Below are 15,535 nucleotides of genomic sequence, written 5' to 3' on the forward strand. Positions count from 1 at the left end.
TATGTAACAAGTACCAGACATGACTGCTTTAACATATAGACTATTGCTATGTCCCAAACAGCTGCAATATGCAAATAGCCTTAAATTAAAGTCTAGAATGTGTACTTTAATCACATCCCAATGGTTTGATTTGAAATTTTAAACTGTAGAGCAGAAGGTCATATCAGGGAAAAATGTGTCTTTGTCCCAAACATTATGGAGGGCACTCTACACCCAGTTACAGAATGCCAGTAGTGGAAAGGTCAAGGAGAGAAGTCTTATGTGTTTGACAGGAATGTTTAGCAGAGAGCTCTGCAATCACTGTTCTTCTGTCTTCATAGAAAAAGGACCGATGTTTGCTGTTCAAGTATTTTTCCTGCTTTGAATTAATTCATCTTTTTCCATATTAATTATAATGTATCTATATTACAATTTTTTCATGTGCTTGTTTAGTACCATGGCCTAATGTTTCAAAAGATTTGTCATTTGTGATTTGAGGAAAACCTGAAACATGCTTAATACTAAAAATAAACCAAAGCTGTTGTAAAGATAGATCACTTAACGGTAGCCAAACATTTCTACAACAGGTTGATCAGAGAGATAAAGATGACTTTATAATCTTCTTATTTAATATTTCTTGGGTCAGATGTAAGTATACATTTTATAAGGGAATTATAAGCAGAAAAAGGAGGGTCAAAGAAAAACCTCACTCTGGCTTCAGGGCTTTTTTAGAACTTTTAATGGTCTTACAAGATTGTCTGCCTAATTTTGGCCACAGTGCCCCATTTCATTTTGAAAGTGCAACAGCCAATGGCATTACGCCAACATTTAGCTGATCAATGGTGTAACTTAAGCACTCAGTCAGTAAGTCTGTGACAGACATTTGCGTTGATAGTCTAGTCTTGCTCTTCCCAGAAATTCTGCCAAAAATTTGCAGTCTTCAAAGGAGTAGTTGGTTCTAAACATCCAGTATGTATCCCATTGGTAAAGCATACATAATATTAACTGTTTTAAAGCTACCATCAAATTGCATGAGTGACATTTATTCCTTACCTGTAAAATCCTTGGATCATTGTACTGGCACTAAAGAAAGCTAGTGAGTTAGCTAGCATCACAGCACATCCTGACCTGGTGTCACTGTACTCACCCATGCTAATCCCACCACCTGTGGTCTTACATTTAGCTCTCACATTGACGATGATTGAGGATGTCAACAGCTGTTGTCAACTTGGATTCAGGGTGGCAACAATGGATTCCAATGAAGACCTTGAGACAGAAAAAAAAAACTAAAAATAACAAAGCATTCTGAGGGTGTCAAAGCATTTCTGCAGCTGCTCCATGTGAGTATTTTTGATTTTTCACACCAGTTTACACTCACTCAATAGTATCAGGCCCTGTGTCTCTGGTTGGCCCAGTATTATTCATGGAAAATAATTTCAAATAATGGATGAGCCACTCTCTGTTTCTGTGGTGTAGAGCTATATTAAAACTGAATGTGTTACTCAGATTTTTGCATACAATGGTTACTATCCTATTAAGGGTCACCATTAAAATGAAATATGTTTAGAATCCCAGATATCTTCATTTGTCACCTACCATGCAGTTCTGGTTATCCTCTCATTGGCACATCAATCTAACAGAATGTTGCAGCAACAATGCTAACCAAGTCCAGAAAGTTTGACCATATTACTGCGATTTTAGCCTCCCTTCACTGGCTCCCTATTCATATTAGATCAGAATTTGAAGTGCTCCTACTGACCTACAAAATTCTAAATGGGCTAGCCACCTCATTCTTGCCTGATCTTCTTAATCCTCCAAGCTGTGTGCCTCCTTTACTTTCTCTCTGTCCTCTCTCTCTCCCTCTCTCCCTTCCTCTTTCTCTGTCCTCTAGCTCTCTCTTTCCCTCTCTCCCTTCCTCCCTGTCCTCTCTCTTCATTATTCTATCCTGTAGTTTTGCGCTTTCGTTTCTCTCTCCTTCTCCTGTCGCTTATTGCAGGTTTTTCTTCTTAGTGCTTGCCCATGGTGGGAATTCTTGGGTCTCTCTTTGTAAATTATTATTAAATGTAATATAAATAGCATGGCCTAGGCTTGCTCTATATGCACAGTGCCTTGAGATAACTTCTGTTGTGAAGTGGCGCTATATAAATTAAAATTTACTTGACTGACTTGACTTGAACTATGAATTTGGCAGCAGGCAAAATGTGGTAACAGCTCACATCACACTGTCACCACTCATCCTGCTCTATAATGAAGTATTGTTTAACTGGACTGCCTCCCAATGAATAAAGTAACACTTTGAAGTGGAAGCAGTTACACTCGTAAAAAGGCAGAAAATAGACTTATATCTATAAAAATACTTTAAGTTACGGTTACACTCATAAACATCTAGTGAAACACAAGCCGCTATGCAGCCTGTGTAGACAGCTGTATTGATTAAAATTAAAGCATATGTGCTCCTTCATCTGTGCAAGATATCAAATTAAGAAAATGGATGGAACGTATTCTATGTTGACGCTATGTTAATCACAGTTAATGCAGCCACTGAGACATGGCTAGAGGAACTAAAAAATGTTATATTAAAAAAATGTCATACAACTATAAGCCATAGAAAACAAGAAGCTTCATTTAAAGTATTATTAATTATACATTTTATCAGAAACTGATTAGAAAGGGAAAACAGGAACTGTATGTACAAGTGCTTTGTTTCCACAAAAAACTAACATCCCTATTTGGTATATATGCCATTTATAACTTTGCCTGCGTCAGCCAGTCAGCTCCAATATAAAGAGTCCCAAGAGAACAGAGCAGTGTGTGGTAGAAAACCCCTGAAGACTCCAGCTTGTGGTAAGCTTATCTACTATGTGATTTGGAGTAATTATTCTATTTTATTTTAAAATATTAATTAGTTAACAACTTCGTAAAACCTTTCTCCATTACTGAAAATGTGTAATATCTTTTAAACAGGATTGTGGACTAAAACAAACTTTTGTCAGAGGAAGGGTCAGGTATGAACAACTTGACAGCTTTGAAAAAATTGTTATGTATCTTGTGTATTTTTTTCAGTTTCATCCTGTTAGTGAATTTCTATTAACTATTAACTAATAAACTCAAGGTCAAGGTCAAGTCACTTGTGATGACAGATATCATTAAAGATTATTCTGGGCTGTTTCAGTCACATGAGCTGAGTCAGTAGCTTTAACACAGATAAATAACATTACTCTTTCATTATTACCTCACAGAAGTAAATTGCCACCATGAGTACAGACGCAGAGATGGCCGTTTATGGCAAAGCTGCCATTTACCTCCGTAAGCCAGAGAAGGAGAGAATTGAGGCTCAAAGCAAACCATTTGATGCCAAGGCTGCCTGCTATGTGACCGATGCCAAAGAGCTGTACTTGAAGGCAACAATCATCAAGAAAGATGGTGGCAAAGTCACTGTCAAAGTCCTTGACACTCAGGAGGTTTGTATCTTAAAGTAAGACTCAACTGGGAGGTAAATGTGATCAATTCTCATTGTGACCAATGTCCTGTTGCAGGAGAGGACAGTTAAAGAAGATGACGTCACTCCAATGAATCCTCCCAAGTTTGACAAAATTGAGGACATGGCCATGATGACCCATCTCAATGAAGCCTCTGTCCTGTATAATCTCAAAGAGCGTTATGCAGCATGGATGATCTACGTAAGACAGTCTCTCTATTGAGCAAAGAGAAATACTGAAATTCAATGTAATTATAGGAAACAGGAGTTAACTGTTCTATCTCTATGATCACTTTCAGACCTACTCTGGGTTGTTCTGTGCCACTGTGAACCCCTACAAGTGGCTCCCAGTGTATGATGCTGAAGTTGTAAGTGCCTATAGAGGCAAGAAGCGTATGGAGGCTCCACCCCACATCTTCTCTGTCTCTGACAACGCTTATCAGTTCATGCTTACTGGTATGTCCTCAACTTGACAATGCAGAATTTGTTATTATATAAGGTTTCTGCTGCAGAAATGTATGAATAAATCCTGTGTTTTTTATTTTAACAGATAGGGAGAACCAGTCTGTCTTGATCACGTAAGTTTCCCATTTGTTAACATTGTCTAACATAATCAAACATCTTGATCAAATTCTTATAAGTCTGTGTTTATACCCAGTGGAGAATCTGGTGCTGGAAAGACTGTGAACACCAAGCGTGTCATCCAGTACTTTGCAACTATCGCAGTTGGGGGAGACAAGAAGAAGGATGCAGCACCAGGCAAGATGCAGGTATGTCATGATGACAAGATCTCTGAAAGTAAAGAATATATTTCAAGAAGAAAAGTCCTTGTCTGATGTCATTTCTAAAACTGGATTATAGGGGTCACTGGAGGATCAGATCATTGCAGCTAATCCCCTGCTGGAGGCCTATGGTAATGCCAAAACTGTGAGGAATGACAACTCTTCTCGTTTTGTAAGTATGGAGTGATTTTTACAAGAGAAAATTCTCGTTATGTATTTCTCATGTGGAGAGACTTAAAAAATTCTTCTGTTCCAAACAGGGTAAATTCATCAGAATCCATTTCGGCACAACTGGCAAACTGGCTAGTGCTGATATTGAGACATGTAAGTAACAATCTTCACAGCAAATACAAATGACTGGAATTGAGAATTGGCCATGTTGTGACTTATGAACAACATTTGTAGATCTGCTGGAGAAGTCAAGAGTGTCATTCCAGCTTCCTGATGAGAGAGGCTACCACATCTTCTACCAGATGATGACAAACCACAAACCTGAGCTGATTGGTATGCAGATTCAGTTGTTGCACAATGTTAAATGTACTTAAGAGTTCAGAAAAAAGAAAACAACCTAACCTTTTTTTTTTAACCCTTTTTTGATCTCCAGAAATGTCACTCATCACAACCAACCCCTACGACTTCCCCATGTGCAGCCAGGGTCAGATCACTGTGGCCAGCATTGATGACAAAGTTGAGCTGGAAGCCACTGATGTGAGTGTTCTTCATATTTGAAATATTTCAAAAATACTGCATGATATGTGAAAAGTGATATAATAAATATATATATATTGTGGAACACAGAATGCTATTGATATCCTGGGCTTCACTGGTGAGGAGAAGGTCAGCATCTACAAAATGACAGGTGCTGTGCTCCACCATGGTAACATGAAGTTCAAGCAGAAGCAGCGTGAGGAGCAGGCTGAGCCTGATGGCACAGAGGGTGAGTATTTAGTGTCATGTCAAAGGAGTCAAGTTATTAATATATTGATTTCTGTTATATCTTGATGAACAGTCACCGTCACATACTGTATGTATTTACACTATGTATTATTGTATGCATTAACTGTAAATGACTGAACTACTTTCAGATGCTGACAAGGTTGCTTACTTGTTGGGTCTGAATTCTGCTGACATGCTGAAGGCTCTGTGCTATCCCAGAGTGAAGGTCGGAAATGAGTATGTCACCAAGGGACAGACTGTTCCTCAGGTAAATCAAATATTATAGTGAAATCATTTTTTTGTTTCAATTTATATTTACATTTGTGTTATTATAGGTTAGTCATGTTTGTATTACTGAAGTTATTCAATAGAGAGACACAATCCAGGTTGGGTTTGTAACATCATGTTTAGTGTGACAATTAGTGATGCATTCTTACAATTACATATGCTCTTTGTATTCTCAAATGCAGAAATGTAAAACGAGAATAAGAACTTAATATGAAGTAAATTGTTAATTTATCTCATTTGAAAGAAATTCAGACCATCAGTAACACAATTTTACAATACAAAGTCAGTAAACTGACTTTAAAGCTGCACTAATTGTGGATCAAATAACCATATATGATATGCAAGTGGTCACTCCACTGACAAGCCCACAGTTATCAGTCTGCAGTTGACAACAGAATCAGCATTTTCCTTCATTCTAAGAAAGTGTCTGTCAGCTCAGATTCAACTCTCCTCAGCTGACTTCACAGCTGTAGCAGGCAACTTCAGCAAAAAGCTCCATCAACCCTCTGTACACTACTTGTCCAGCACCAAATGGTAGATACAGTTTGCCTCAGATGTTGGTGGAGATCAAAATAAAGCAAAAAAAAAAAAAAAAAAAAAAAGAAAGAAAAAGAAAAGAAAAAAACTGCAAATTAATGCAGCTTTAGACAAATTAATCTTTTCTTTTTTTATTTCAGGTGCTGAACTCAGTGACTGCCCTGGCCAAGTCTATCTATGAGAGGATGTTCTTGTGGATGGTCATCCGTATCAACCAGATGTTGGACACTAAGCAGCAAAGGAATTTCTTCATTGGTGTCCTGGATATTGCTGGCTTTGAAATCTTTGATGTAAGCCTCTTTCCCAACAGTTCAGCATCTAGTACCTGTGAGAGATTAGGCTGATTATATGTCTCCACACAGTTCAACAGCATGGAGCAGCTGTGCATCAACTTCACCAATGAGAAACTGCAACAGTTCTTCAACCACCACATGTTCGTCCTGGAGCAAGAGGAGTACAAGAAGGAGGGTATTATCTGGGAGTTCATTGACTTTGGCATGGACTTGGCTGCCTGCATTGAGCTGATTGAAAAGGTACACATTCATTTTGTGATTCTGATGTATGTTATTGTTCTTAGTGTGCAAGAACACTGTCTCTTCATGACAAACTGATTTCCTTTGTCCATCAAGCCCATGGGAATCTTCTCCATCCTTGAAGAGGAGTGCATGTTCCCCAAGGCTACTGACACTTCCTTCAAGAATAAGCTGTATGACCAGCATCTTGGCAAATGCAAAGCATTTGAGAAGCCAAAGCCCACCAAGGGCAAGGCTGAGGCCCACTTCTCCCTGGTGCATTATGCTGGTACTGTGGACTACAATATCTCTGGCTGGCTGGACAAGAACAAGGATCCACTGAACGAGTCTGTCGTGCAGTTGTACCAGAAGTCCTCCGTTAAACTGCTGGTCCATCTGTATCCTCCTGCTGCTCCTGAGGGTATGATACAGAATTAACAAAAGTTAACTACAACAAATTTTAAGCATGTTATATATTGTATATTTTTTAAGTAATTGTAAGAGTTCTCCCCATAAATACTTTCTTCTAAAAAATGTCTAATTAATATTATTAACAGAGGCTAGTGGTGGCAAGAAAGGAGGCAAGAAGAAGGGTGGCTCTATGCAGACTGTGTCCTCACAGTTTAGGGTAAGCTTTGATATAGAAAACTGAGGAATAACATCACATCTTAGTTTACATACAAACTAGTGTGAAAGATTTCATGATGAGATTTACAATTTTGTATCTACAGGAGAACTTGGGCAAGCTGATGACTAACTTGAGGAGCACTCATCCTCACTTTGTGCGTTGCCTGATTCCCAATGAGTCAAAGACTCCAGGTACATATATAACATAATTCCAAGTGAGTCAGTCAAGAGTGGTTTGGTTTTGTTGGTAAAGTTCAATTTTGTGCTGGTCCAAGTGGGTTGATGACTGTTCATTCACAAAATTAATTGTGAAATGTCTTGACCACAGGTCTGATGGAGAACTTCCTGGTCATCCACCAGCTCAGGTGTAATGGTGTGCTGGAGGGTATCAGAATCTGCAGAAAAGGTTTTCCCAGCAGAATCCTCTACGGTGACTTCAAACAGAGGTATCAGTGAATATATTTTGAACGTTTTCTAATGTTTGACTGAAACTACAAAACAAATGCTGACACAGACCTTTAATTGTCTCATAAAAGGTACAAGGTACTGAATGCCAGTGTCATCCCTGAGGGTCAGTTCATTGACAACAAGAAGGCTTCAGAGAAGCTGCTTGGATCAATTGACGTTGATCATGACCAGTACAGATTTGGACACACAAAGGTAAGCACCATACATTCTTTGTTGTAATGTAGGATAATTGCCACGGACATTGAGTTTTTTCTGCAGTTTTTTTGTTTGTCTGTTAATTGGCAATATATCTCAAAAATACTTACCTAAATTTGACCATGGAACAAGGGAGAGGTGATTAATAAATGTTAGAAATGCAGGGCAGTCATCATGTGGCCATTTATAAAACAATTTTTCCATAGAACTCTTGTACCATGTGGAGTACCTAAAAGTCCATTTTCATTATCTGTTTGTTCAGGTGTTCTTCAAGGCTGGTCTGCTGGGTACCCTTGAGGAGATGAGAGATGAAAAGCTGGCAACTCTGGTCACCATGACTCAAGCTCTCTGCCGTGCTTACCTCATGAGAAAGGAGTTTGTGAAGATGATGGAGAGGAGGCATGTAGAAAACAGATCATTCTGGACACACAGTCATGGCATGAAAAATCCCCAACCACAATTTCTATAACAACAATTTCTTGTCCACAGGGATGCTATCTATACCATCCAGTACAACGTTCGCTCATTCATGAATGTGAAACACTGGCCATGGATGAAGGTGTACTACAAGATCAAGCCTCTGCTGAAGAGTGCCGAAACTGAGAAGGAGCTGGCTCAGATGAAGGAGAACTATGAGAAGATGACAAGCGACTTGGCTGCTGCCCTGGCCAAGAAGAAGGAACTGGAGGAGAAGATGGTGTCTCTTCTGCAGGAGAAGAATGACCTGCAGCTCCAAGTGGCATCCGTGAGTATACACGAAAAGACAGTTGTACATTTTCATGGTCTGTCAGTCAAATGTTGATGTGCTAAGGCCTATATTCATACAATGATCTAGGAAGCAGAGAATCTGTCAGATGCTGAGGAGAGATGTGAGGGACTCATCAAGAGCAAGATTCAGCTGGAGGCCAAACTCAAAGAGACAACTGAGAGACTGGAGGATGAGGAGGAAATCAATGCTGAGCTTACTGCTAAGAAGAGAAAACTGGAGGATGAATGCTCTGAGCTCAAGAAGGATATTGATGACCTGGAGCTTACCTTGGCCAAAGTGGAAAAGGAGAAACATGCCACAGAGAACAAGGTTTTTAAATATTAGTATATAAAATGGATCAAGTGAAGTCAAAATTATTACCTGTAATAACAACATCTTTCTTGCAAATGTAGGTGAAGAACCTGACAGAGGAGATGGCCTCTCAGGATGAGAGTATTGCTAAGCTGACCAAGGAGAAGAAAGCCCTTCAGGAGGCTCATCAGCAGACTCTTGATGACCTGCAGGCTGAGGAGGACAAAGTCAACACTCTGACCAAGGCCAAGACCAAGCTTGAGCAGCAAGTCGATGATGTAAGTTTACAAAGTCACTTGGATTGGCAGAACAAGGTTTTCCTTGAATGTGATAATTACAAACTCATACCAATGTGCAGCTTGAGGGTTCTTTGGAGCAAGAGAAGAAGCTGCGTATGGACCTTGAGAGAGCCAAGAGGAAGCTTGAGGGTGATCTGAAACTGGCCCAGGAATCCATCATGGATCTTGAGAATGACAAGCAGCAGTCTGAGGAAAAACTGAAAAAGTAACACAATTTAGTTTTCATTTCTATTTTAAAACAATCCATATGTTTCTAGACTTGTTCAATAGCATGGATGAACTCTTACTATGCACTTTATTATTCTCACAGGAAGGACTTTGAAATCAGTCAGCTCCTTAGCAAGATTGAGGATGAGCAGTCAATGGGTGCTCAGCTTCAGAAGAAGATCAAGGAGCTTCAGGTAACTGATATATTGTGTTATATATAATGTTAATACACACATTTCTTACTTTGTGTTTGAAAAGTTAAAAGTTACTGAGAGACCACACACCTACATTCAACAGGCCCGTATTGAGGAACTGGAGGAGGAGATTGAGGCTGAGCGTGCCGCTCGTGCCAAGGTTGAGAAGCAGAGGGCTGACCTCTCCAGGGAACTTGAGGAGATCAGTGAGAGGCTGGAGGAGGCCGGTGGTGCCACTGCTGCTCAGATTGAGATGAACAAGAAACGTGAGGCTGAGTTCCAGAAGCTCCGTCGTGATCTTGAGGAGTCCACTCTGCAGCATGAAGCCACTGCTGCTGCTCTTCGCAAGAAGCAGGCTGACAGCGTTGCTGAGCTGGGAGAACAGATCGACAACCTCCAGCGTGTCAAGCAGAAGCTTGAAAAGGAAAAGAGTGAATACAAGATGGAGATTGATGACCTCTCCAGCAACATGGAGGCTGTTGCCAAAGCAAAGGTACACAGTGCATCAAATTGTATTTTTATACCAATATTATAGATGCAATAATTGATATCATAAACAATATCTGATGACTGATCTGACCTATTTTTCTCTTATTAGGGAAATCTTGAAAAGATGTGCCGTACTCTTGAAGACCAACTTAGTGAACTGAAGACCAAGAATGATGAAAACATCCGTCAACTTAATGACATGGGTGCACAGAAGGCACGTCTCCTTACAGAAAATGGTATGTATAAGACAGCATTCAACTACAGTGATCTTCAGTGTATGACTGAGAAGCTGAACACAAACTAATGTTTGATGATATTTTTCACACAAGGTGAGTACAGCCGTCAGATTGAAGAGAAAGAAGCTCTCGTCTCCCAGCTGACCAGAGGCAAACAGGCCTTCACACAGCAGATTGAGGAGCTGAAGAGACAGATTGAAGAGGAGGTCAAGGTGAGAAAATTTGAAAAATGTGCACTGTTAAAAAATTATGTGATTGATTTAGATATTTTGCACACTGAACATATATATAAATATTTTGGTAGGCCAAGAATGCTCTTGCTCATGGACTGCAATCAGCCCGCCATGACTGTGACCTGCTGAGGGAACAGTTTGAGGAGGAGCAGGAGGCCAAGGCTGAGCTGCAGCGTGGAATGTCCAAGGCCAACAGTGAGGTGGCTCAGTGGAGAACTAAGTATGAAACTGATGCTATCCAGCGCACTGAGGAGCTTGAGGAGGCCAAGTGAGTAACATTCAAATAATTAAATGGTTACTTCAGAAGTGTAGTATTATAGCATCACTCAACTAACAATGGTATCACTGGTATCAATACTTGCATTCAAACAAAGTTATCCAAACATTAAGATGTTTTTCTTTGCATTTATTGAGTACCACTGAACACTTTACACTGTGGCACCACTTTCGCATGTTTAGATTTTTAAAAATATGCAATTACAGGAATTCATAAATCATAAAATGCACACAGTTTTTCAATGAGAGACAAATTGCACCTTTTCCAAACAGGAAAAAGCTGGCACAGCGTCTTCAGGAGGCTGAGGAGCAGATTGAGGCTGTGAATTCCAAGTGTGCTTCTCTGGAGAAAACCAAACAGAGGCTCCAGAGTGAGGTGGAGGACCTCATGATTGATGTGGAGAGGGCTAATGGACTGGCTGCTAACCTGGACAAGAAGCAGAGGAACTTTGACAAGGTAACAATGTTTACTTTGTGTAGTCAAGTCATACAAACAATGAAAATATTTTTTTATTATTTGTTATTTGTTTATTTTATTTGTTTATTTATTTATGTCTCTACATACCTAACTGAACAATATTAACTGTGTCATACAGGTGCTGGCTGAGTGGAAACAGAAGTACGAGGAGGGTCAGGCAGAGCTTGAAGGAGCTCAGAAGGAGGCTCGTTCTCTCGGCACTGAGCTGTTCAAGATGAAGAACTCCTATGAGGAAGCTCTGGATCAGCTGGAGACCATGAAGCGTGAAAACAAGAACTTGCAACGTGAGTTCCTACCTGACTGAGTTGGCAACTAAAGCTGTAGTTAGATTACACTCAACACATAAGTGTATGTGTTTGAATCAAGTATTCATATTTTACATTTTAAGGATTGTCAATATTAAACACATGGGTCTCTCTGCAGAGGAGATCTCAGATCTGACTGAACAGATTGGTGAGACTGGCAAGAGCATCCATGAGCTGGAGAAGGCCAAGAAGCAGGTGGAGACTGAGAAGGCTGAGATCCAGACAGCTCTTGAAGAGGCTGAGGTAAAAATTCTTCACTGGAGAAGTTCTAAAAAGAAATTCAACATGAAGAATGAATGAAAAGTCTGAAGGATGAGATGAATCTTTTATTCTTGCACATCATTAGGGAACTCTGGAACATGAAGAGTCAAAGATTCTGCGTGTCCAGCTGGAGCTCAACCAGATTAAGGGTGAGGTGGACAGGAAGCTGGCAGAGAAAGATGAGGAGATTGAGCAGATCAAGAGGAACAGCCAGAGGGTGATTGACTCCATGCAGAGCACTCTGGATTCTGAGGTCAGGAGCAGGAACGATGCCCTGAGAATCAAGAAGAAGATGGAGGGTGACCTGAATGAGATGGAGATTCAGCTGAGCCATGCCAATCGCCAGGCTGCTGAGTCCCAGAAGCAGCTGAGGAATGTGCAGGCACAGCTGAAGGTATTGTTAGACATAGTGATGTTGTACAAACTACAGTATAGTGAGTGTACCTCCATGGTGTTCATGTGAACATTTTCCTGATATTTTTTTAGGATGCTCAACTGCACCTTGATGATGCTGTGAGAGCTCAGGATGACCTCAAGGAACAAGCTGCTATGGTGGAACGCAGGAACGGTCTCATGGTGGCTGAAATTGAGGAACTTCGAGCTGCTCTGGAACAGACAGAGAGAGGTCGCAAAATCGCTGAACAGGAGCTGGTGGATGCCAGTGAGCGTGTTGGACTTCTGCACTCTCAGGTGAACAGATACAATAATTTCTTCAATGATTCAAAATTTGAGGGAGTTTTGAAATAACGCCTAAATCTTAATGTCCTAAAAAAATTAGGCATGTGATAACTTAAGTGACTAATTTTTACAAACCTTTTAGAACACAAGCCTTCTGAACACCAAGAAGAAGCTTGAGGCTGACCTGGTCCAGATCCAGAGTGAAGTTGATGACACTGTTCAGGAAGCAAGAAATGCAGAGGAGAAGGCAAAGAAGGCCATCACTGATGTAAGTTTAAATTTTATTTGTTCTTCATTTTACTGTGGTTGAAATGTGTGTTATTTCTCTCCCATTATATTGCTAATAAACATTTAATGCTGTCTCCTCTAGGCTGCAATGATGGCTGAGGAGCTGAAGAAGGAACAGGACACTAGTGCTCACCTGGAGAGGATGAAGAAGAACCTAGAGGTCGCTGTTAAGGACCTGCAGCACCGCCTGGATGAGGCTGAGAACCTGGCCATGAAGGGTGGCAAGAAGCAGCTCCAGAAACTGGAGTCTAGGGTAAGACTGTCATGTTAGGAATTAGAGGGTTGAAGCAAGACATTCATATGATATGAATACTTGATATCTTATTGCTTTCTGAAGGTACGTGAGCTGGAGGCAGAGGTTGAGGCTGAGCAGAGACGTGGAGCAGATGCTGTTAAGGGTGTCCGCAAATATGAGAGGAGGGTGAAGGAGCTGACCTATCAGGTATAGTCACTTTGACTTTTAACATGTATAATGCAAATCAATCTAATACTATACTTCCCATTAAAATATGGAAATGTATCTTTTCTATTACAGACTGAGGAGGACAAGAAGAACGTCACCAGGCTGCAAGATCTGGTTGACAAGTTGCAGCTCAAGGTGAAGGCCTACAAGAGGCAGGCTGAGGAAGCGGTAAGGGCAAAACCTTTATTTTAAATCATGAAAACTTGATACTGTGTCATATTTCATGTACAGTATATCTGCTGACCTTTTTGCACATGTAAACATTTTTATTGTGTTGTATTCCAGGAGGAGCAGGCCAACGTTCATCTGTCCAAGTGCAGGAAGATCCAGCATGAGCTGGAGGAGGCTGAGGAGCGTGCTGACATCGCAGAGTCCCAGGTCAACAAGCTGAGAGCCAAGAGCCGTGACTCTGGCAAGGTAAAGAAGTACACATTTAAGTTTCATGAAAAATATGACTTCCTCATATTCCCATTTATATGACACACAATACTTTAGAGCAGATGTTATAGATAATATATAACTCATGACTGAAAGTTACCTTTATTGCCTTGGGTTTTCATAAAATGAATAATAAACAAAACTCATAGATGTAAGCAGATATCAATGTACATGTATGTTTGAATACTATAAGTATTCACATATTTTTTTATTTATGTTTTTTTACAGGGAAAAGAGGCAGCTGAGTGAGGCACTCCAGATGCTGTGCTCTTTCTAATCCTATAATATGATGTGAAATATCCCACAATAAAATAGATTTTGATCTTGAATCGCTGTCTTGGGTTATTCTAATCTAATTGTGTCCTTGAGATTTGGATTGTTTGTAACACAGCTAGACAACATCCTGCAAACTTAACTGGAATATCTGGCAACAAAATAAACTATGCTGCATATTGTTTAATGTATAGATACAGGCTGTTTTAAAGTCAACAATGACCAGAAGTATGTATCTGATGAAACTACTTGTTTAACAATTGAGGTACATGGTATGAAAAACTGGTAAGCATTCACCCAATATACAAACATTCTGAGCACAATTGAGAGGAGAGCCAGGAGGGACTGTATTCTCAAGGGTTCCCCTGGGATCCCTTTCAGTTTCACAAAGAGAAGTTAGAGAAAGTGGTTAAGGGGAAAGGAAAATGGATTTTACTGATGTCACTGCAATCCCCACATGAAACACTAACATAAACAAGTATAAATAGGTGGCTTACTTCAAGATGAGTTCTTACTAAGGAGCCTTCCCAGGAGGCCACAAACAATTAAATAAGTCTAGGCCAAAAGCAAATACATGGCTAGACCTAATTAGCATATCTATGATCTCATCATGTCATATTTGAATTCAGCCTAGTGTCAGCTGGCTTCAGTCCTTTATCTGTTTGCTTCTTTTCTTCTCTCTGCACTGAAATGTACAGTATTTAAAAACACACACATTTTTCTGTTTCTGTTGTGAGGTGATGGAATAAGCGCACTGCTAAAATCTTGTCAAAATCACCATAGACACATAAAGACAATGGCAGTGATGTGATTCTGGCTATATTTATTTGTAAATGATCACTCAGAGAAAAAATTAGAAGCTCATTCACGTTTAAGTTAAGTGTTAACAGTTAACGGAATGAAATGTATAGAGATGTGTGTTTGTGGAAGGAAAGCCTGACCTCATGCTTGTGGGGCAATACTGGGGACTCTCTTCTATAGAAAATAGCTAAGGTTTTAGTCCAAAAAGCTCCTATATTTATCACTAGGTGCTGCTAAGGGGGTCTGAAAACTTGCTAAATCTGGCAACACAGATGCTCCATTGGCAACACAGGCTGTCAGTGCCTCACTGATTTTTCTTGCTTTACTTTGAATGAATTAATCTTTCTTCCTTAGTTGTAGTGTCTCTCTGTCACCTTGATTCTTACTGTACTATGACCTCATGCTGCAACAAAATAGTCAATTGGGATTTTGCTAAAGCCTGAAACACACTTGTTATTAAAATATCCTATACTAATATTCTTAACTTTCCAATTTAATACTTTTTTAAAGGATAGTCTGAGGTCTAATACTTGATTTTGTGAAATCAACAGAGAAAGAGGGCAAATGAGAAAAACTTTGGCCAGAGGAATATTTTTAAATATTTAATGGTCTTAGATGATGGTCTTGAAAAGACTCAAACAAATTTGAACATTTAATTCACAGCAATATGAAAGTACCAGCATTCATTCGGTTTGTAAAACATTCATAATATTATCTGTTGTAAAGCTCCCATCAAATGTCAAAAGTGACATTT

At 39.8% G+C, this 15,535-nt stretch overlaps 1 protein-coding gene across 1 annotated transcript; it reads left to right on the forward strand.

The window, feature by feature from the left end:
- Positions 1-3,227: 3,227 nt before the first annotated feature.
- Positions 3,228-14,025, forward strand: LOC108901867 (myosin heavy chain, fast skeletal muscle). Its single transcript, XM_051073576.1, is given in 39 exon segments — positions 3,228-3,440; positions 3,519-3,659; positions 3,757-3,913; positions 4,008-4,035; positions 4,116-4,227; positions 4,229-4,411; positions 4,500-4,563; positions 4,645-4,743; positions 4,844-4,947; positions 5,038-5,176; positions 5,325-5,443; positions 6,141-6,290; positions 6,363-6,533; positions 6,630-6,933; positions 7,070-7,140; positions 7,244-7,331; positions 7,468-7,585; positions 7,676-7,799; positions 8,065-8,201; positions 8,292-8,547; positions 8,638-8,880; positions 8,964-9,140; positions 9,221-9,366; positions 9,472-9,562; positions 9,666-10,055; positions 10,161-10,287; positions 10,381-10,499; positions 10,592-10,788; positions 11,070-11,253; positions 11,393-11,558; positions 11,698-11,822; positions 11,926-12,234; positions 12,327-12,530; positions 12,661-12,786; positions 12,889-13,059; positions 13,144-13,248; positions 13,342-13,437; positions 13,555-13,686; positions 13,936-14,025. Coding segments are annotated over 39 exon segments (5,901 nt in total). The 5' UTR covers positions 3,228-3,233; the 3' UTR covers positions 13,957-14,025.
- Positions 14,026-15,535: the final 1,510 nt, after the last annotated feature.

This window comes from Lates calcarifer, linkage group LG10 (genome assembly GCF_001640805.2).
Source record: "Lates calcarifer isolate ASB-BC8 linkage group LG10, TLL_Latcal_v3, whole genome shotgun sequence".
NCBI classification, from domain to species: Eukaryota; Metazoa; Chordata; class Actinopteri; family Centropomidae; genus Lates; species Lates calcarifer.